The 21,974-nt window shown below is 36.6% G+C and overlaps 1 protein-coding gene across 1 annotated transcript in view; it reads left to right on the top strand.

The window, feature by feature from the left end:
- Positions 1–21,974, top strand: part of LOC149080055 (disintegrin and metalloproteinase domain-containing protein 10-like) — an 86,675-nt gene that overhangs the window by 27,723 nt on the left and 36,978 nt on the right. Inside the window, exons 2-4 of the mRNA XM_089238999.1 lie at positions 2,346–2,478; positions 13,549–13,670; positions 16,904–17,719. Of these exons, the coding sequence (XP_089095125.1) occupies positions 2,346–2,478; positions 13,549–13,670; positions 16,904–17,719 (1,071 nt within the window). The remainder of the gene's footprint in view (positions 1–2,345; positions 2,479–13,548; positions 13,671–16,903; positions 17,720–21,974) is intronic.

Raw genomic sequence — 21,974 nt, 5'->3', positions numbered from 1 at the left:
CGGCCTCGAGGCTACCAATATATGGTAGCCAATTATCTCGAACTTCCAGCATTCAATTATGCAAAACTTTTTGAGCTATGCACTCGGTGATTATCGTCAAGAGCCCCGCTATTGATCCCCATACCCTTCTGGCGTTATTTTATTTATTTATTTATTTTTTTATATTTTACGTCTGCTTCAGAACATCCTTTCTCCCCATCTAATGCCATTGCGTTTAGTCAATATTGTTATTGAATTTATCCGCTTCACTTCAGGTAGCAGACTGGAAGCAATTTGTTTCAACACTTTGTTTTAGGAGCGAATGATCACGTGCATGAGATAAGAGGAAAATGAAACTCTGCTCTAGATGAGATTTGAATCCGTTTAGAATTTGGGCTTCCATTCTTCTCTTCATGCCGCTTCCTATCGCAGCTTCCTTTATTTTGCTCTCTAAAGATATATCTATGTATGTGCTTGCGGGAAAATTTGATTCAGTTAGAGAGAAAGTGAAAAAAATATATATTTTAATAAAGTGAGCTTTCATGTTAAGCTGCTGCATATGATGAAATATCCCACGATTGATCTTTAGATATCATTTTTTTTTTTGGATGCGATGAAGATGATGATGAAAAGTGATTCAAAAATAGTTTTAGACATTCCTTAGTTGTATAACTCTAAATATATATTACATTTACGAATGTAATATGGACTATGATGAGTAACTCTAATGATTAACAAAAAATAATAGAAAACAATTTATTTGAATGGATAGAATTTTTCAAGCACTCAAATTTAACTTAAGTGTGAAAAGAAAGTTTAGAGTTACGTCTGTAAGTCTAATGGAGAGAGAGTTTCTTTAAATTACTAGCATTATTTACTCAGATGAAAAAAAGCGAGCATTATATGAAAGTGCATAATTACGAGTAATTATCTATTCACAGCATATTTGGCGTTTACTGAAATACCGAAATCAATTCTAATTTTTGACACTGTAACAAAAATATAGCAGGAAAAATGTTCATATATTTTCTTCTTCATATAGAAGACGTCTAAAGTCATTAACTGATTTTCAGAGACATAATATAAATAATAAATAAAACGCCTGGAAGTTATACCCATTAGCAATAATGTGCGAAAATAGTTTTGTTCATTTTGGTGTTGAATGCTTTGCTGATGAACGTCTCACTTTTGTAAATGAAAGTGGTAATTAAATCATTGCGTTTTTGTGTGACGGAAGAATTTGTCCAATGGATAGTATAAAGAGAAGACCCATTTGAATCTTTATGACATTTTGCGTCATTACCAGCAATAGAGATGTTAGCTCAAAGAGAAAACAAAGCGAAACATTATTCTCACAGAGCAGGCATGGAGTTTCTTCATTAATGACTTAGTTTATTACTTTGGTGCTTACGTTTCAATCGTAGATTGACACAAGTGATGCGTAAGGAAAAAAGAATCTCGTTTGCTCTTTTTCTCGAAAATAAACATGAAAGTATGCCACGTTCTTGGTAAACGAACAAAAAAAAATAAAAATGAATAAATAAGAGTTCTTGTAAAAGTAATAGTCAGCAGATGGTTACATCAAAGTCGTCGCACAAAAGGCTAAGGTACAGGAACCCAGAATAAATATCTACACTCTTCACCAAAGAGCCAACCACAAAAGAATTATTTCCGCAAAATCAGTCCTTGACCACGGAGTCAGTGGAAATATCCTATGGCAACAGATAATTAAGCGGAAGAATGTATCGGAGTTGATGCTCCGGGAAAACTGAATAAAAGAATTTCCCAAAAGGATTTGGCTTAGTTCTCAGGATTATGATCTGCTGTTACTGAACAAAGATGATTGCAAACTGCTGATTCCCTCAACACATAAGGATAGAGAATTTTTAAAACGTTTGCACCTCTTTTGGTCGATTGACGTTGCGTCGTACAATAAGAGATTATTTTTATTTTCAAAGAATAAATGATGGTATAGATTTCTTTTTCTGTCTTAACTGGATGGAACGTTCATCTAATTACCATAAATGTCTCATTTTTAGTTAATTTACGCTTAGATTAAGTGAAGTATTGCATTAACACTAAAATCCGAAGCGTCACTTACTTACTAATTCGTAAAAATTGTAATAAATTACTTTATTTGTAATAAATGAACGAAGTGTAATGTGTACTTCAATTTCATTTCACCGTACATAACTACAAAAATTTAAATTAATTAAAACTTTTGAAGATTTCTGGTAAAAACTGCCGTTTGTGTGTCTGAAAAAAACAACCACTTCATTTTCACTTTCAGAATTTTTTACTCTCATATTTTTTTCAAGAATTAAATTTAAAAATACTCTATGAATATCATATTTTATATCTTCCAGGTCTTCGGCTTAATCCGTTCATCTTTCATTTTGAACCGTTATTTTACTGCCAGAAAACATTACAAGAAAAAAGTCACCGTTCTAAGCGTTCACCAAAAACAGATATTCGATTACAGTTTACGGCACACAACAGGTAAGCATCCGATTTTCTTCAAAAATAGTTAGATATTAGAATTTCATTTAACGGCGCTCTTCCAAATCGATATCATGTGTGACAGCTCTACAGTTTTGCTATTTTATTCAACATAGATCTAAAGGTATGTAAAAGTACAAGATATATTTGGAAAATGGATAGCTTAAAAGCTGTCAAGTCATTTTTACCATAAATAAAGTAGCTTTTTTTTTCCTCAAGAAGGATGAAGCCATGTCCAGTTTAATCTTCAGCCTGCCTAGAACAACACACAACGATTGTTTCCTTATTTTACAACTCTCTGCAGCCTGTCGACAAGTTTTTGAATATCACGTGCGAATAAAACTGTGGTTTGGATAAAGTACTTGTCCACTTATTGCCGTATATCCTCTCCATGTTTCCCAGTTTTTTTCTTGTCAAGATGGTATAAGACAGCGTTTCGGAACCTTTCTGAACCCCAAGACCAGTGAAATGTCTGGCAAAGTTCGACAGACCATAAACCTACAATATTTGGGTCAAATATATTATTCGAACCTATGTCTTGAATTAATTTTTTTTTCATACAACTGAATAATTTTAATTTTAATTAGAATTAAATTTAAAAGTCTGTCGTACAGACCATAAGATGAAAAATGCTGGTTAAGCAAGCTGAAAACAGATTGAAATCTGTAGAAGCAAGATCTGGTAAATAAGATGGTTAGGTAAATTTTACCTTTCAAAATGGTCGAAACTGTAAATGCTAACAACACAGCGGAATCAGCAACTTCTAAAATTATTGGTTACTCATCTTTCTTAATTTTCAGTTTGGACACGCACCCACTATCCTGGAAGTGCCAGGTGAAAGGTTAAACGAGTCAAAATTATTATTGTGGTGAATTCTTTTCTTTAATAGTCCCTGTCGTGGATTATCCCTAAAAGTTGCTCTTAGAGCGAATTATTTGTTAATTTGATAGGCTACCCTTGTCGTGGCATGATAGTGAGGCTAGTGTTTTTAGACCGGAAATCTGTGAACTATGTTCGACATATGCGGACATGAACGGTCTCATGATCATTATGACAATAGTTCTTTGTTCTACTACGGGTCACTGAATGTCCCTGATGAAACTCATAATATAGCTCATATGTTCCTCAGACAGTGCCCATTGTGATGGACATATTCCATTGAAATTTGCTATACAGGGTGTCTCAGCACCAGGTTTACAAACTTCTAGAAGGGGTATGGAATGCCTAGACGACTTGGAATCACATAGCAATGCATAGTCTGAAATGCTTCCCTGATGCGGTAGGATACACAGAAAACACCAGATGTGAAAGTACACCATGTAAGTGAACACGCGTTTCAATAAATGTGCGTCAAAAAGTAACAGAGGTCAAAAGTGACCAAAATGTGAACTCCGAGCTGTAGTGCAGGTCTCACATCTCAAGCGCATTAAATTTCAACCACCGTTTCCGTATAACGCCACCTAAGAAGTTTGTAAACCTAGTGGTGAGACACACTGTATACGTTAAAAAAGCGATAAAAAAGCGCCAGTTTTTCCATGGTGGTCAAAAATTCAACTAGTTTTTTAATTGAATCTTTCTTCTCCCCATGGGTCCATATATTCTATACACCAAGTTTCATCAAAATACCTCCATCAGAATGAGCGCTACATGTCTGAATATTATCAGTTTATTTGTAACCACCCTGCGTAACAATATATACAGTATATGTTCCAGTATCTCCGAAGCTGCTCAACTCAATTGAGCATTTGTGGGACGAGGTTGAAAGGTCTGTTAAAAGCTCCGAAACACCAACTTCTAATCTGAGGGAATTAAGAGCTATCATTTCATTAGCATGGGCTAAAATTCCTCCTCAACGGTTTCAACAACTAGAAGAATATCTACTGTCATCAAAGCCGGAGGAGGTCCCACACGATATTAGTGATAATTAACAGGGTGTTTCTAATTTTTTGACCGCTGGGTATATATACATTATAATATAGTATAGCAATATGTAACAACTATATATTGTAATATAACTATATTTTCCGAGACACCATCATACGAGAAAGAAGGTAAGTTTCATTCCATATATTTACCATAAAATATAGCTGTTTTCCTTTTACCCAGAATAAATTATTCAATTTCCCATTTATATATACATAAATAAAAAGAAACGCAAAATTAGAGAACACGAGCTAAACTTTCACACCTTTTCTCAATGGATTTTAAGCGATTCACGTTGTTTGACTTGACGATAGGTATATTGCCTTATTCATGAGCAAAGGGTAAAATAAAAAGAAATTCTAGGGCGAAACTCAAGCGACAAAGCAAACAAGTAATTTTCTCTGTCATCGTGTGTATCTTAATCCCGTTTTGTTCCCTTAACATCATTCAACGAAGTCTTTTCCCAAAACTTGTATTAAAATACATATTGAATTTGGAGGACGGAGTCCAGGAGCAAAGTATTAGCAATGTTAGGTTTTTTTATTCTTACTATTTTTTTTAACTTTTGTACACTCACCTCGAAGGCAATATAAATTTTACTCACAATAGCTGTTGCCGACAGCTCCACTTTCCTTTTTCTTTCAAAAAAATACGCGCACACACACATATATATATATACTTTAATGTAATAATAGGAAAGAGTTTTCTAGGAATTTCCTTTATGTATTTTACTGAAAAGCTAAACAGTGAATATAACGCACAATCGACTTTTGTGTATTATATCGAGGGTGAGTTTGTTGAGTTTTATACTCGAAAATACTCGCTGCTATCTCAAAAAGAAAAAATTCATATGAATGTTTCAACAATGTATTATTATTTTTCTTCACAGCTTTTGTTATCGTTAAAATAAAATAATTTTTTTCAACATCAAATAAACATTATTTTACGTCAGATATGACAAAGGGATGCTTTTGTTAAATGCATATAAACACAAATACAAAGGCCACAACAGGAAAATGCCCAACGAGGTGGCTGAAAAAAGATGCCCATAAAAAATATGGATGTCCGATATAACATAAATATAACAATTATAAGAGCAATTATCGTGGGAAAACAAATGCACAATAAAATAAAACTAATAAAAACTAATGGTTATGGGAAAATAAAATGTACTGCCCATAAAAAAATTATCGTTGTCTTATCTAAGTTTGGATAGCTTCTAGATTCATCCCATTATAAACATCGTAGTTCTTTTTGAATGTGTGAATTGTGGTAGAATTCACGACAATATAGGGGGTAAGCTTTTCCATTTATTCACAACCCTGTCAAAATCTATTCATCTGTTATTTTTAGAGGTTGATATACACAAAGTCAGTGTGTGTGTGAGTGATATTTTCTGTTCATGTTTGAATCCTTGTGAAAATTATAATCCAAACAGATATTTTCATTATACTTGTATGTCTGTCATATAGAAAATGTGAATATATTATGTCATTCATATATAAAAAAATATCTGTTTTCTTGATATACTGGGCTGGGAAGAAAAAGCCGTCTGTCTCTATCTCTACTGTCCCATCTGGGGGCTATTTGCTGAAGTTAAGGGAGGCTACTAATGCCTCTACTTCAGCGCCTCACGCGTGAAATAAGAAAGGCAGGTCGTGTCTCCAGTGGTGTAGCATGCTTGTCCGATATGAAAGAGAGCCTGGGTTCGAGTCCCAGTGGAAACTAGATTTCTTTTCGAGTTCCTCTTGGCATAAAATCCAGGAAATATCTGTTTCCTTGATATATTGGGCTGAGAAAAAGCCATCTAATATTAAATTCTGTTCATTTAAAATACTCGACGGAAAAAGAAGACACTTTCGTAGTCACTATACAATGAGAAACGAAAAAAAAATGAATCAAAAAGGTGAAAACTCAGAAATTTATTTCGTGCACAAAATCTTCTTTAAAGACAAAACAATCTTTATAAACCTTGCGAAAGAACTTGGATTTAATTCGATGGGTTTCTCTGGCTATTCTGCCTAATCCTCTGACTTAAACGGGCAGTTGGGCATCGATCCAACTGGCTTAGAATTCTTTTTCCCACCTCATAGATATTGTACGGCAACATACATACATACAGGTTAATGTTCCCTTAGGATTTCCATCGATGGCGTATGATAGATAACTCAATGCGCGAGAGGCTTTCGCTTGCGTAGTTTCAAAAACGATCTTATAAAGATGGAACTAATGCTATTCTGGAAGTTTATCGGCCCCTCTCAAACGATTATCTTTTTTGATAGCAAAGTTTACGTACATTACTCCTCTTAGACGCTATTTAAAAAGAAAGTTAATGCTGCAATATGCTGTGTAAAAATGACTTCCATCATCCTGCTCCATGATACAAACTGTTTTTATACTTTCAATAAAAAACACGAAGGAATTGAATTTGAAAATAAGATGTGGTTAGAATTGATTTTTTTTCTTTGACACAAATACGTCTAAGTCATAAAAAATGTATCATCATGCCATCGAAAGTAGTTACGCTTGCAGCTGAAAATTATGTGCTATTTCTCGTAGAAATTCATCTGATGTTCGATTGTCGTATCATTTTGAACTGTTTCAAAAATTCTTTTTTCAGTGTGCACAACTCTTTTACGACGCTAAGAATTTTCTTTACCGAAGATACACTCTGTTCTAATTTAATTTCTCTCTGTTAGCTTCTCCTCTTTCTAGAGCCATTATGAGTTTCCAAACATTGGGATGATGGAATAGTGCTACTGAACGAATTATGCCAGCCCTCACAGTATTATTATTGCTTTTTTTTTCTAAGCCATCAATAGTGGCGTCGAACTGATTCCATAGTACTACAGTCGATTCCCGTTCCAACGAATACCGTTATAGCGAAAATCTCTTTTTAACGAAAACTTTTCTAATCCCTCAGATAAGTTTGCATAGGAACAATGTGAAAATCTGGAACTCCTTTATAACGAAATTTTGTTATTACGAAGTGATTTGAACGGTCTCCTGGAGTTCGTTATAACAAGATTCGACTATATAGAAAATTTTTGATCTCTTTTACGATTTCTTCATGTTGACCTGCTAATTCCGGGGGGGGGGGTGTAAATCTTCTTCATTGTCTCTGTAGTACTCTCTATCTAACAAACTTTCTGAATTTCTACTATCATGAAAAAGAAATGATAGACCGTCAAGGGTTGTAGTGTAACTGTATTCCACGCTGAATTGTCGTGAATTCTTTTAATCATGAGATACTTGTTAAGAATAAATGGTAGAAGATCGTCCTTGGGTATTTTTTTATGTGCAGAATAATATCAAACAGTGCAAACGTACTAAGCACGGCACTGTGATACTTTTTAGATCTTTTCCAACGCGTTGCACTCGAAGAAAATTCAGTCTTTGAGTTCCGTGAAAACTGGACTACTATTTGGATCGGGATAAAATTTGACTTCCGATATTTGTAGGCAAAAACGCATCTGCCAACATCATAATATGAGTTGGAGCACTTAAAAAGCACTTACGGATGTAGTAACTCTGTACACAAGTTTATTGAGCCATTTTTCTTCCCGGAGCACTTTCTTTTAGTATGTTAAAAAGTATGTAAATTCTGCCGAGAGCAAGACTTGGCCATGAATGATCAATAGGACAAAATTCTATGCTTTTAGCTGAGAAATAATATGCTTGATACCATTAATAGTAAAACTTCTGTAGCATTTAAATATTCTTTTCAGAACTTCCTTTAATGCCTTGGACGAAAGAAACCAAAAAGTAAAAAAAAAAAACCATCCAAAGGAGAAAACTGGTGAAAAACACACATATGCACCTGGATGTAACCCAGTACTTATCTCTCTTGCTGTTTGTTTTCGAATTTTCAAAGTCATTTTCTGGAATGTATAAGTTCCGGTCAAAACAGCGAAATGATTTTTTAAAACTTTTCAAAATCCACAGCCATATGCAAAATCCGAAAGAAATTCAAGCTATGGAAAACAACAGCCCACTACCCCTCAACGCGATATGCTCCTCTAATTTTGAAATTCAAACAGGACTCGCGAAATCTGCATAAAATTTAAATTTATAAATTCTCAGAATACCGTTAGAAATCTGCATATGCTGACACACATGCAGGCGTTGATACTGGAGAGTCTGGTGGGTGTAGAGGGGATTGGTTTGCACGAGATGGTATAGGTTCAGATCCGTCGATATCCCAAGTGTCAAACGCATTCAGAAATAAAGCGAGGTTTCCTATATACGGTTGCGTTATACCGATTATACGATGATATCTCAGTTGGAAAAGAGGCACGTCTCGTGTATTTATTTACTTTCTGATGAGCTACAAAATAAGCTTCCGAATAGATCGTTTTATGTTTTGTAAGACGTTGCAATGAATAAAAATAATTGAAAAAAATGAAAGGATTATAAACACATACAGTAGGATCTCTCAAATCTGGATTCTTCGGGACCAAGGTAATTCTGGGTTATGGATCCAGCTTTGTTTATTTCCCAAGTTTTCATATTCAAAACTAATATACATTTTTGAGCACTTCAGCAATATACAGTATATGCATATAATAATAGATAATTTAGTTTTAAATCATAATATCTAAATTACATAACGCTAATAGAGCTATCCATGCAAAAAAATCCTTATTCTTTAAACTCTTTTTTAGTCATTGTTCGGATCCGACAAAAAAACTGAAAAACATTTCTTTTTCCTGAAGATCGTAAACGTTAGATTTTCCGATTCCAAAATGTTTTTCGCACAATATTCGTACTGGTTTCCGCATTCAACTTACTCATATACAGGGTGATTTTAAATTCATGGGACAAACTTTAAGAAGGCTCCTAAACAAGCATTTTTGGTCATAGAATGTGCTGTCGAATCACAATAGCAAAGGCGGTAGAGGGTATTTCGGAATGCACTTTCCCAAAAAGAAATATCATATTTTTCCGACAGATTTGCTGCGATATGTGCTATCAACCATTCGATTGGATTGGAGTTTGCTTTTTATTGGTGCAAAAACCATCAAGGTTATGCTGCGCCAAACAATGATCAAGCGGTATAATGACTTGTAGAATTTGCGTTACCCATGTTGTACCCATGAGAACCGCTACCATATTACAATATTCTGCACCCCCCTCGAAGGGGTGATTACACTTATTGCAGCAAATGCATCAGAAAAATAAATAGAATGTTTGTTTTTGGTGGAGCGCTATTGTGCACTCTCTAAATACACCCTTTACTGCATTTTGCCATTGCGATTCGACCACACATTCTATGACCAAAAATGCTTGTTTAGGAGTCTTATATCACCTCTTAAAGTTTATCCCATGAATTTAGAATCACCGTGTAAACTTGAAGCACTACGATCTATTTGCATCTTGCACCTGCCACATCACTTGACCGTTTTATTATTATCCGTTTTCTGCATATTGAGAAATTCACTTAGATAATCAGAAAAAAATGTGACTAATCACATTCATTGAGAGATACAGTTGCAATCATCGTTTTCCAGGAGCTCAAAATTAGTTGGACCTGACAATAAGTGGTACAGAAACGAAATAAAATGGCGGGTGCATTAGAAAAGGCCGAAACACACATACAGAGAATTTGGGCAAACAAAAGACATCAAAAGTTCTCGGTTGGAAAAAAAAATTGGTTGGGTTTTCCGGATTATGGGTGTCTGGATGTGGGAGGTCCCACTGTATAATTAAGAATAAATTTCTGTTTAACATTTTTACGATATTTTTTACTATCCGGTAAGCGTATATGAGCCGTCTAGTTTCAAATCCTGATACAGTAGAGTCTCGATAATCTGAAGTGAATGGGACCGAGGCCCCCTCGAATTATCCGGAAAAAAAAAATCTTAAAACTTTGGTTTACTTAAACACAACGATAAGCAGTGCTAGCATACCTACTGTATTTTTATTCTTGAACTGGGGGGGGGGGGGGGCTCTTCCCCCCGCCTCCTTTTGGCGACCAACCCCCTCCCTTTTCTCTTCACAACATATCTTGCTTATTTCGCCGCACTTCAACAGAGTGCTATGAAAAGTGACATGTGAAAGCACAGCTTACTGCGTTCACCAAACCTGGCAATATCGCTATATTGCAATTTGCTGCCATTAGTGAGGCAGGTTGGAAGTGAAGGCGCTGTCTATCGGTGGCACCTCGAGTTGGTTAGGGAAAATGGTGAAATAAATTAAGAGAATTTGCATAGTTTATCGAATTTCATGAAAAGAACTGAACTGAATGTAAAACCACTGCTTCTAGACAAAAATGCAAATCTTGTACGTCAAATACGTAAGCGTACACGTGTGTGTAGGCGGAGCCAGTAGAGAAACAGGCTTTATAAGCGCGCGTAAGTTAAGACGCATTTCGTTCGCTAGCACACCTCGGCGAATTTCTTGGTGTTATTTTGCAGCAATCGGTTAATTTCAAATTGTAACAGTAAAAATGAGTAACCACCAACGTTTAGATGATTGAATGAGGTGGCGAATTGTGGGGAGGCTAGACGCAGGCCAATCTCAAGTCCAGATTTGTAGAGAGTTCAATTTAACGCCCAGCGTCGTGTGTAACTTATGGAAACAGTTCCAGGATACCGGATTCATCGAGAGAAAGCCTGGGCAAGGTCGTCCAAGATCCACAACGGCCAGTGAAGATCGCCATTTGTCGATTATAGCGAGGCGTAACAGGAGTGCTACAGCTTCTCAGCTCTCTCGTGACTTGTATGCAGCCACAGGAACCCGTGTATCAAGGGTGACTGTTTCCAAAAGACTTCATGAGAGAGGGTTGTTTGCAAGACCTGCTGTTTACGTCCCGCTCACTTCTACGGACAGGAGAATCCGTTTATCATGGTGCAGAGATTGGAGTATGGATCAATGGGCGACCGTTCTCTTCACTGATGAGTCGCGGTTCAGCCTAAGCACCGATTCTCGCCGTACGTTCATATGGAGAGAACCAGGGACCCGCTACCTACTCTCCAATGTCCGCGAAATCGACCATTATGGCGGAGGAGGTTCAATGGTCTGGGCAGGCATCATGTTGGATGGCCGCACACCTCTCCATGTCTTTGAAAGAGGCACTGTGACTGGTGTGAGGTATAGGAATGTCTTGGAGCCCTATGTTCACCTTTTCAGGGGTGAAGTTGGCCCTGAGTTCATTTTAATGGACGATAACGCGAGGCCACATAGAGCTTTTCTGCTCGACGATTTTCTAGAGAGTGAGGATATTCGCCGGATGGATTGGCCAGCCAGATCTCCAGACCTTAACCCTATAGAGCATGTTTGGGACGCTCTGGGGAGGACAATTGCAACTCCCCTCCGGGAACCATCCAGGGAATGAAAACAGCGTTGCTGAACGAGTGGGACCAATTGCCACAGGAAAGGATAAACTGCCTTATTTCAAGTATGAAATCACGCTGCGAGACCTGTATATCTGTAAGAGGGGACCATACCCCCTATTAACCCATTTTTTTGTTTATTCTGCAACCGCTGTTTCCTACCTTCCGACTCCAAAGAGTGTTACGCACGATCATTCGTGTGTATTACAATTATTGAATGGTTATTTGTTTTGCATTGTATCAATGTATGTACATATCAAATTTCATTAAAATCGGTACAGTAGTTCTAGAGATAATCGACCAAGTCTGAAAATTCTCTTAATTTCTTATACCAGTGTATATTCTCCCTTGGGTTCGAACCCGGGACCCTGACAGCAACCTTCACGATGGTAGACGAACATCTTACCACCACGCCACTCGGGCGCAGCACAACTTACTGACGAATTTTACAACATTAAGGGGGAAAAAAAGCAAATGTGATTCAAGTACCCCCAGAAAACGTATGTCCGTCCATGGGGGGTCCCCAGACTGGAGTCCTGTTGAACCACGAAAAATTTTCACTTGTATTCATTTTACCAACAAATAAATTCCAGGGCCCCCAATCAAGGACACGAGACACAATTCGCAGAATTCTAGCGGAGCCCAGACTGCATTTATCTCGGGCTTCCGCTAATGCACACAAATTTTACTGTGTAAATACAAATATACATAGGCGTACGCAAAATTTTCTTAAAGGTGGGAGTTTCAATTTCAATTTTTTTTCTTCTCAAAGGGGGGGGGGGTTACGTTTTTTCCTGCAAAATAACACTATAATCTTAGCTTGGGGGGTCCCCCATTGCGTACTCCAAATACAAATACAAGGCCACACACAACCGCAAGAATGACTTTTTCATATCTGTCACCATTTTCTTGCTATCCCATTTTGAAAACCGTCAGTCGATTGTGGGACACTCTAGATCCCATAACTTGGTCGCACAACCAGATAGATCCAAAAATCCAAAAGAAGTTTTTTTTCTTCTCTCAAAGTCATATTTCTACAGAGCTATAATTTGGTTAAGACCTGTGTCTACCTATTACCAATCTTTTAAAAAAAGAAGGTAAAATTCTTCCATAAATAATATTTTTAATTAGTATTTTAATCGGTATTAATTCGTATTTAATCTTGAAAAAGTTGTCACAAAAGTGATCTCTATCTGGTTTTGAAAACTAGACAGCTGATATAAACTATTTTTTCCCCATAATGTGGTTTTATAAGGCTTTTAATAAAAATCTGTCATACAGTAGTTTAAATAATTTTAATGCATTGTTTTCTTTTGAAAACCTTCCAGTAATACAGCGTTTTCGGTTATCCGGCGTACCCCTGGTCTGATACGTGCCGGATTACCAAAAGTCTATTGTTGATTACATTTAAAAATAAAAATAACTCAATGAGAAGCGAAGTCAAGATTCAGACATTGCAAGGAAATGCATAATAGATAATGACATTAAATATGTTAACAAAAACGCAACTTATGCAAGTCTAAATTGAAAAGTTTGAGTAATTTGGCGTTCTCAGTAAAGAGAGAAAAACAAACTCTCATTGTAACTTCAGAAGCTTTTAAAATTTTTTAGATAAAAGGACAAATATTCGTGTATGTGTAACATTTTAGGCCAAAAAAAAAACAATTTACTTCACCACGTAGGCTACTTTTTTAAGAAATAACACGTGTAACTGATGAAAAAAACTGATTCAATCTAAATGAAATTCAGTGTGAGAAGAAAATTGCTTGAAATACGATGTTTTTCTCTGACTGAATATAATTTTTCTTTTTAGATTGTTTAAGTTGAGGATGCGCTCTGAAACAGCGTTGTTTGCATCGGATGTGATTTTTGAATCATCTAGTCGTGGTCGGTTTTTCTATGATGTTACGAAGGTTTTCAGAGGGCAGCTGGAAGGTAAGTACTTCGGAATTGTTTAAAATTATCGTTAGATGAAAAAAAGGCTACAGTGTGACCGATGTTGCATGAAAATGTTGACTCTTTAAACGTAAAGCTGAGTACGTTTTTGCTGTTTTGACCGAATGAGTTTCAGCTCGTCTGTTAGAAAATCACCAAGAAAGGAATTTTTGGAGTCTGTTTTCAAAACTTTTATTCCAACTTATGAAAAAGGAAAGAACAGCAATTTGAGGAAAAAATTAGATAGATTTAGTTAAATTAAAAATAGATTTAGTTAAATGTGTGTCACCTTTCCAATTCATATACTGTATGTGACACAGATAACTAACTCCCTCTCTCCTCTATACAATATCGGGCATGGAACATGTTTCTGACTCATGCCTGGGAGGTCATTTTTGCTCAATCGCAGAGCAGGACAAGCTCGAGTTTGAATGCCAGACCGTTATAAGAGCCTTTCGAATTCGGCTCTAAACTGTTGGTCCCGGCGTAAATATCTCATGTGAAATGATTATGTTTATAAAAATATGATCAAATAATGAGACAATTGGCCCGTGATGTCATGAACATAGGACCTCTTGAAAACTGCTCCGTTCCACTATCAGAGGTCTCCAGATCATTGAAGATTTTCAAACATAAGCTAAAGTTTTTATTATAATCACCATACATGTATTCCTTTCTTATACTGTATTATTGGCTATTCGGTCAAGTGTTGAGTTTTATCGCTCTAATTATTTTTTCTTTACAAAAGTGAAGAATATTTGAGTTTCGAAATTCGTTAAGACGACCGTACACAAAAATTTGTATTCTATGTATCAGATGCACCTTTATAGCGATGTCGCATCCACCGGAACTTAATCAGTCAGCAATGCGCTCGTCTTCACAGGTGATAAATGATTCAGTCAGTTTTCAGGTTTCTAACGTGCATACCGTTGAGAGAATCCTCAGGAAAATATTAAATGTAACGATGCTGAAATCATGGTAAGAGTAGGCAACGTGATTAATTAACGGACACAAGAGTCACAAACGTTACGAAAAGTAAAAACGACAAGCTAGCCCTATTCTACGGAAGTGATGCAACGTTTTACGGATGACAACAAACATCTCTCATCGTATAGAAAGTGACACAAACACTGCTATAAATCCAGAACATCAATTGTTTCGTCTAGCCAGCACTTTTCCTTTAATTCATCAAACACGCGTGGAACGTCATTCTACTTGAATAACATTTTGAGAGTTTTATGCTCAATTATTGTGATTTGTTCTTATTAGAGAAATGTATATTTATTATTTTTCACACTCTGCTACCATCTACAAATTCGAAAGTTTAAAAATAATATGTTCAACCGTTTCGGAAAAACCCTTTACACTATGTCGGTAAGAACGTACTTAAGGTATTCGACTACGTTTGAGAGCACTTTTTTATGAAATGGTACTGGAATGAACTTTAATAGCATTTTTTGGTAGAAATTGTCTCGAAATGGTGAAAACAGTAACAAATTTTGGTCTACTTATGTCATTTTCTATGAAAAAGTCATTTTTATGTCAAATTTTAGGCAAAGTTCACGTAATATTCGGAACACGATTGCAAAAAATTTTGTTAATGAAATGTTTTGTGACTTTTACAATGCACTTAGCTAGTGGTGTTATGAACTAAAATTTAAAGGAGCGCATGATATGCTCATAAGTTACAGCCAAATACGTTAGTGTACGTGTGAATTTTTTTGAAATGTTATCCTACATTTCATCTATAAAACACTGTAATTCAAAAAATATATGTGATATAGACCTTCATTAGATTTTGGTTCCTAAGCTCACCAATATATAGCAAAAAAACATATTGAAATTTCGTAATGATATAATGAATAGATTTTTAGAAATCATGTAATAAACTTAAGAAAAATGTCGAAAACATCACTTGCATGTACAAACGCAACACTAAAGTGGACGTAACTTCGGTTCTGAGCGTCATATAAACAAAGCAATGCCAGTTTTGGAGTCACAAAGAATAGGTATTTCATAAGAAATAAAAATCGATATTTTCTTCCAAAATGACGTTTTCAATGTAGTCGGATACCTTAAAAGTTTTTATCCGAGTTAAGGCCCGTTTACACGGGTTAAGTAAAATTTAGGGGTCAACTTTTAATTTTAAGTGTGTTCAGAACGTGCAAACAGTGCTTTGAGTTGTTAATTTATCAAACTGCAAGTTGACGATTTAGTGGTTAGTTGACAGAAAGAAGCGAATCCAGTCAATTTTTTCGATTAAGTAGGCACTATGTACAAGCGCCAGTGTGCGTGGCGTCGTACTTATCCATTGGCCATTCTTGGTTATATACTCAATTAAATTACTTGTTAGTTAACGCAGGGACAAATCTTAAAACACTACTAAATTATTTAATGCGTATAGAGTGTTAATTTTATTGAATCATAAGATGCTCGATCATAAGAAAAAGCTACATGTTTCTCTAAGATTTTTTTTTTCACGTATCACATTCTAATGCAATAGGTTTTCAGTGTTCAGAGAATGCAATGTTTTGTTTTCCCGAATAACATCAATGTTATTAATTGCTGGAAACGAAGTATATTTTGACATGAATACGTCTTTTAAATCATCTGATGATGCTGGGTACATTCGCAAAAAGTTGAATAACGAAATAATTTAAACGCGCTCATACCTCAGGAAGTATTCAGGATATATCAGCGTTTTTTGATGACTGCGGATAGATCTCGTAAAGACAAATCCAATGACATCACTCTGGTTTTAATACCTTTCCCGGTCTTGGCACCAGACTCGCGTATTCGCAATGAAATTATTTTGCGCTATACCTCGAGTGAGAGGTTCGCAAAGCAAATATTAGAAGACAATGGTGTCATCTGATAGGCATTTTTAAGACAAATCCGATGATGCCACTCTGATTTCGATACGTCTTCCGGTCTAGGCACCAGGCTCGTGGTCCTTATTCGTAACAAAATCGCTTAAGCTACATCTCGGGAGGTTTGCAATTAGAAGACAATGGCGTCTTCTGTTAGAAATTCCGAAGACGAATCCAATGATACCAATTTCATTATGTCAGTACCTACCACGCGATTCAAAGCACAAGGAACGTATTCACGTCAAAACTTGCGGCAGTGTCTATGACACAGCCCCTACCCCATTTTTTTTTATTAAACTTTTGAATGCATCGTTCGTCGCGAATCATTTATCTGCATAACTCATCTTTTTTTCACCACTGCAGATGATGATGACTCTTCCGTGGAAGGTGTCCTGACTAGCGACGGTTTGTTAGATGCAATCATCAGAACGAGAATGGAAGAGTTTTTCATAGAGCCTTCATCTCGCTTCTTTTCCAATACACCTCAGCCATTTCATTCTGTCATTTATAAACTTTCTGACGTCCATTTTCCTATTGGGAACAACAGCTTCAGTTCATCCTCATCAGCACCAAATCACTTCCATCAGGCGTCGCGTCAGTCTTCACATGTGATAGATAAATCGCCTTCATCGTCATCGGCCGTGCCACTTCCTCATGCGAGTTTATTGCCGAATAGTGTATATAAGCACGAACACTCTAAATTTCCTAACAACAGCCTTTATTTAAAATCCAAATATTATTTTCGCCACAAGCGAAGGCGAAAACCTTCAGCTGCTGTTAAACGCATTCCTCAAAAACATAAACTGAACAGAACAAGCGCTGGGCAATTATCAAGCCAGAAACACCGCATCGTTCGTACTTTGCTGTCATCAGATGATGGTGGAAACGAACACGATCACAATGAACTGGTGTATTGGCGTGACGGTGACTCTTTGCACTATAAAGATTATGATCACTACGGTGATTCGGAGCCATACGGTGTTCGGTCAAATCAGCGGACTCACTGGACAGATGACCGGCCAGATGGCAGGCACATTGCTATAGATCCTCAAAAGACTACGTGCATGTTATACTTACAGGCCGATCACCTTTTCTACCAAAAGATGGGAAGTGAGGAAGCGTGCATAGAGACCATGACACGGCACGTACAAAAAGTGAACAATATATACAAAAACACAGGTAATTTTCCAACTCTTTCTTTTTAACGATAACGAAAAAAAAACTTGATATTTTTCTATTTTTGAAGTTTTTAACATAAATTCAGTGCTTTCGGATAAATGAAACTCGGTTAAAAATTAGTCCATCTGATAATAACGTTTCGAAGAAGATGAAAATGGAAAAAAGAGTTCGAACTATTGAACTAAAGAAGTTTTTTTTTAACTATGCAGCGATTGCCGATCAAATAGATCTTTCGTGTTTTCGTGTGAGTAAGAATGGTCTTCCACAATTTCATTATTCAAAAGAGTAGAGCATTGAGTTGAAAGCAACCAAACGTGAAACGTTCAGTCGCTCGTTTCCTGCTTTGTTAAATTTTTTTTTCCGAAAAAAGCCTTGTATTTCCAATGCTAAGATGGTTGTTAGACGAGATCAGACTCGAGATGAAAATGTTTTTTCGGCGAAAGAATAATGTTAAGCTTGGTTGGTCAAGAGGTTCCCACAGTTTATTTCTGTCTTTCTCCATTTACTTCTCAGAATAGTTCCCCTCTTTGTAGATTTAAATTTTACGAATTTGTAGTACATTACAAATAAGTACATAGTCTGTTCGGCATCGCTAACCTTCAGATTTGCATTAAATAAAAGCGATTGCTTTTCTGGTGAACTTAATTTTAAAACAGTTTCTCTTTATTTTTAGACTCTTGAATATATATTTGTTTTTATTTGATCTAATGGCACAACCATGTATTATGTTTCCATTTAGCAAAAATTCAATTATGTACAAAATTTAAAACTTTAAAGGGGATTTAGAAAGTTTTATTCAACAAGTAAATAGGATTTCACAATTAACGATCGGTTAAACAACACCCACCATCTTTCCAACATACACACCCACACACATTACTGAGATAAGAAGTAATTAAAAAAGGTTAGTAAAAGGTCTTTAACCCTTCCTCTTCTCGTGTCATTAATTAGAAGCGTCCTCTGGAGCACTTCCTGTTCGTACTAATTTAACAAGAACGTTTGTGCAATCCTCTTATAACCTAAAACCGCCAGATGAAATCACCTTACCGAAAATACATGGGAAAAATTAGAACGTACGTTCAGAAATGATAACAATTAAAATGAAACTAACAACCGTTTGCATTTAAACAGGGAAAACAAAATAATTCTCGGGAAAATTCGCTAAGAAACTAACAAAAGTTTCCACCTCGAAAAAGTTTCACATTTATTTCAGTTCTTTATGGAAATAATTTCGCTAGTCGTCTATTATTCGTTTTGGCTGCGTAATTATGTTAGACTACATTAAAATATTGAACATGTGAGATCAAATTTGCAAATTTAATTTTTCAACATGTAAATGGAATATACACTGCTGGCCACCCAAATTGCAACACCAAGAAAGACAAGAGATATCGCAACAATATTTATTTTGTAGATAACATGTTGACCAAGCATCAAATGATTAAATTTATAGACTTCTGTGAAGTGTGGTTCCTGCCAAAATCAGTAGCCGGAGTAGCCACCATTGTTGGAGATCACCGCTGCCACACGCCTCGGCATTGATTCAAAGAGACTTTGGATGTGTTCTTGGGGTACAGCAGACCAAGCAGCTTCCACGCGTTGCCAAAGTTGATCTGGTGTGGCAGCTGGGGATGTAATCTGGGTCAATCGTTGAGCAACCATGGACCACATGTTTTCTATCGGCGAAAGATCCGGCGAGCGAGCTGGCCAGGGAAGCAATTCAATCTGGCGATTGACGAAGAACCTTTGGACAATGCGTGCCACGTGTGGTCGCGCATTATCCTGTTGAAATATGGCTGTGGGCAAGCCCTGAAGGTAAGGAAGGACAACTGGCTCCAACACCTCGGAGATGTAGCGCTGGCTTTTTAAAGTACCGGCAATGCGTACTAGAGGAGTGCGAGAGTGATATCCAATACCGCCCCATACCATAATACCCGGTGCAGGACCAGTGTGGCGGTGCATAACGCAGCTGTTCAGCATCCTCTCTCCCCGGTGTCTCCAGACTCGAATCCGACCATCGTGGTGTTGCAGACAGAAGCGTGACTCGTCAGTAAAGACAATTTCATTCCATTGTGCCGTCCACATCCTTCTTTCATCGCACCATTGGCGGCGGAGATGTCTGTGGTTCTGCGTCAAGGGTAGACGAAGCAATGGACGTCTTGCGGACAGACCACTCTGCTGTAAACGGCGTCGAATGGTACGCGCAGACACTGGATGATGCGGTACAGACTGAATGTGCTGTGCTATGGTTCGTGATGTGGCTGAGCGATCCGTCACTGCCATACGCACAATACGCCTGTCATCACGTGAAGTGGTGCACTGAGGTGGATGCGATCGAACACGTCGGTCCGTCGTACCCTCCTGCATCCAACGATCACATATCCGCATTACAGTTGTTTGGTTTCGTCCAACACGACTACCGATTTCCCTGAAAGATAATCCACAATCTCGGTAGGCCACTATCCTTCCTCTGTCGAACTCGGATACTTGATCAAAAGATGATCGCTGTTTTCTACGAGGCATAATTGATCGTTTTTTTGAAAAAAAACCACGAGAAAAACACAATTGCCGTACTTCAAATCGTCGAAATCTCCAAGCCTTAAATAGCGCTTTGAAGTGGCGCCACAGGCGCGCGTGATGTGCATATGCGCTGAAATTCTAATCATTTGCATATCTCACCTCCGCTAATGCATGTTGTAAATTTCATATTATTTGCATGCTTCCTTCAGGGTTTTGCATTTACGGTGGCCAGCAGTGTAGTATTAGTTATTCTAATTAAATCGAAATAGCGTTTTCCCTTTTCACACTGGGATATACGGATGGACTCCACTTTGCCTTGTTTAGAAAATATAATCTGATCCCCGGAGTGAGAAAAAAAAAAGAAATTTAAAATGCAAGCATTTATAGTTTTACATACAGAATCCCTGGTATTTTTCTATTGGCAACACTTTTACTCTATGTATACGGCGTGTTTCACGAAGAGGAATAAAAAAATTACTGGCTAATTTTGAAGTTGATGTAAAATATGAAAATAATATGAGCAAGAAAAGGAGAATTCAACTATGGTACTGGCCTCTCCGTGAAACAATAATAGGATGAAATATGAAAGTTCTTATGCGAGCTTTAATCAAAAGATTGCGCAGACAAAAATTCAGTCCGAGACATTTCAATGAATATTCGCCGAGATATCGATGAGTGAAATTCTTGATTCTTGTCACTTTTTTGAGACTCGGGTGTTAAAGTACGCAAAAAGAATTGGAAAAATCAAGAATATATATCACCGTTATCTCCACAAATTTCAGTTGAAATGTCACGTGCTAATTTTTTTCCCAGTATAATAAGAAAATATATATATTTCCTCAACTATTATTTTATTAGGATGCCACTATCACATAGCTGAATTTTTTTCTCCGATTCTGATATCTTTCTTCATATTTTTCTTTACCTTCAGAATCAACTGTAAATGTTTATATTTTTCGTGCCAATCTTTGTAACACACCCCATATATACTATATTATCTAGTTATCTGGGAGTTGCAAAAATATTAACAACACATTGAAAAAAAAAAACAAAAAAAAAAAAACAAGAAACGTTTTTTTATACAGATACAGTATTTGTCTTTCCTAAAACATACCATAAAACAAGCACCACAAGAATAACACCTTATAATGGATTGTAGATAAGATTAACATGCATCCGGGAAAAGAAAAATTATATGTCCAGTTACACACAGGTAAAAAGAGATTATAAGAATAATATTCTACACATTACGAGCTTCTCTTCAGATATAAAGTTCTCTGAGTAATGGTTATCGGAAATTTATGATAAACGTAATTCAATAAGCAGTCCATTATCCTCGAGAAAGAAAAAAAAATGTATATCATAGCGTAGGTAATTTACTACCACAGGAGTTTGGTCATTCGAGTGAAGATAAATCTTAGAAATCATTTTTCCCCGTTTTATATTCTTAGGTACGTTTGGTGATATCTTTTCCCAATTATCATTTTTTGACTCGTACCCATACTTTTATATCTACGTTATAAGAGACTTCTAGGGAGAAAAAAAGAAAACAGTTTGTATCTTTTCGGCGGTTTTGTGTGACAGTCAAAAAAAATTTTTGTTAGGTTTTTTGCATTTTATTTTGTATGTACATATATATTTTAAAAGCCATTTCAGATTCCGTTGGGCATCCAGCGTGAAAAGTAAAATTGATCGAATCCACAAATGCATTGGGTCGCCAAGCAACGCCCGTTAT

The sequence above is a fragment of the Pholcus phalangioides genome, unplaced genomic scaffold (assembly GCF_987345545.1).
Source record: "Pholcus phalangioides strain wild (caught in Gottingen) unplaced genomic scaffold, Ppha-v1.0 ptg000011l_1, whole genome shotgun sequence".
In the NCBI taxonomy this organism is placed as follows: Eukaryota; Metazoa; Arthropoda; class Arachnida; order Araneae; family Pholcidae; genus Pholcus; species Pholcus phalangioides.
This window is presented reverse-complemented; position numbering and strand designations above follow the sequence as displayed.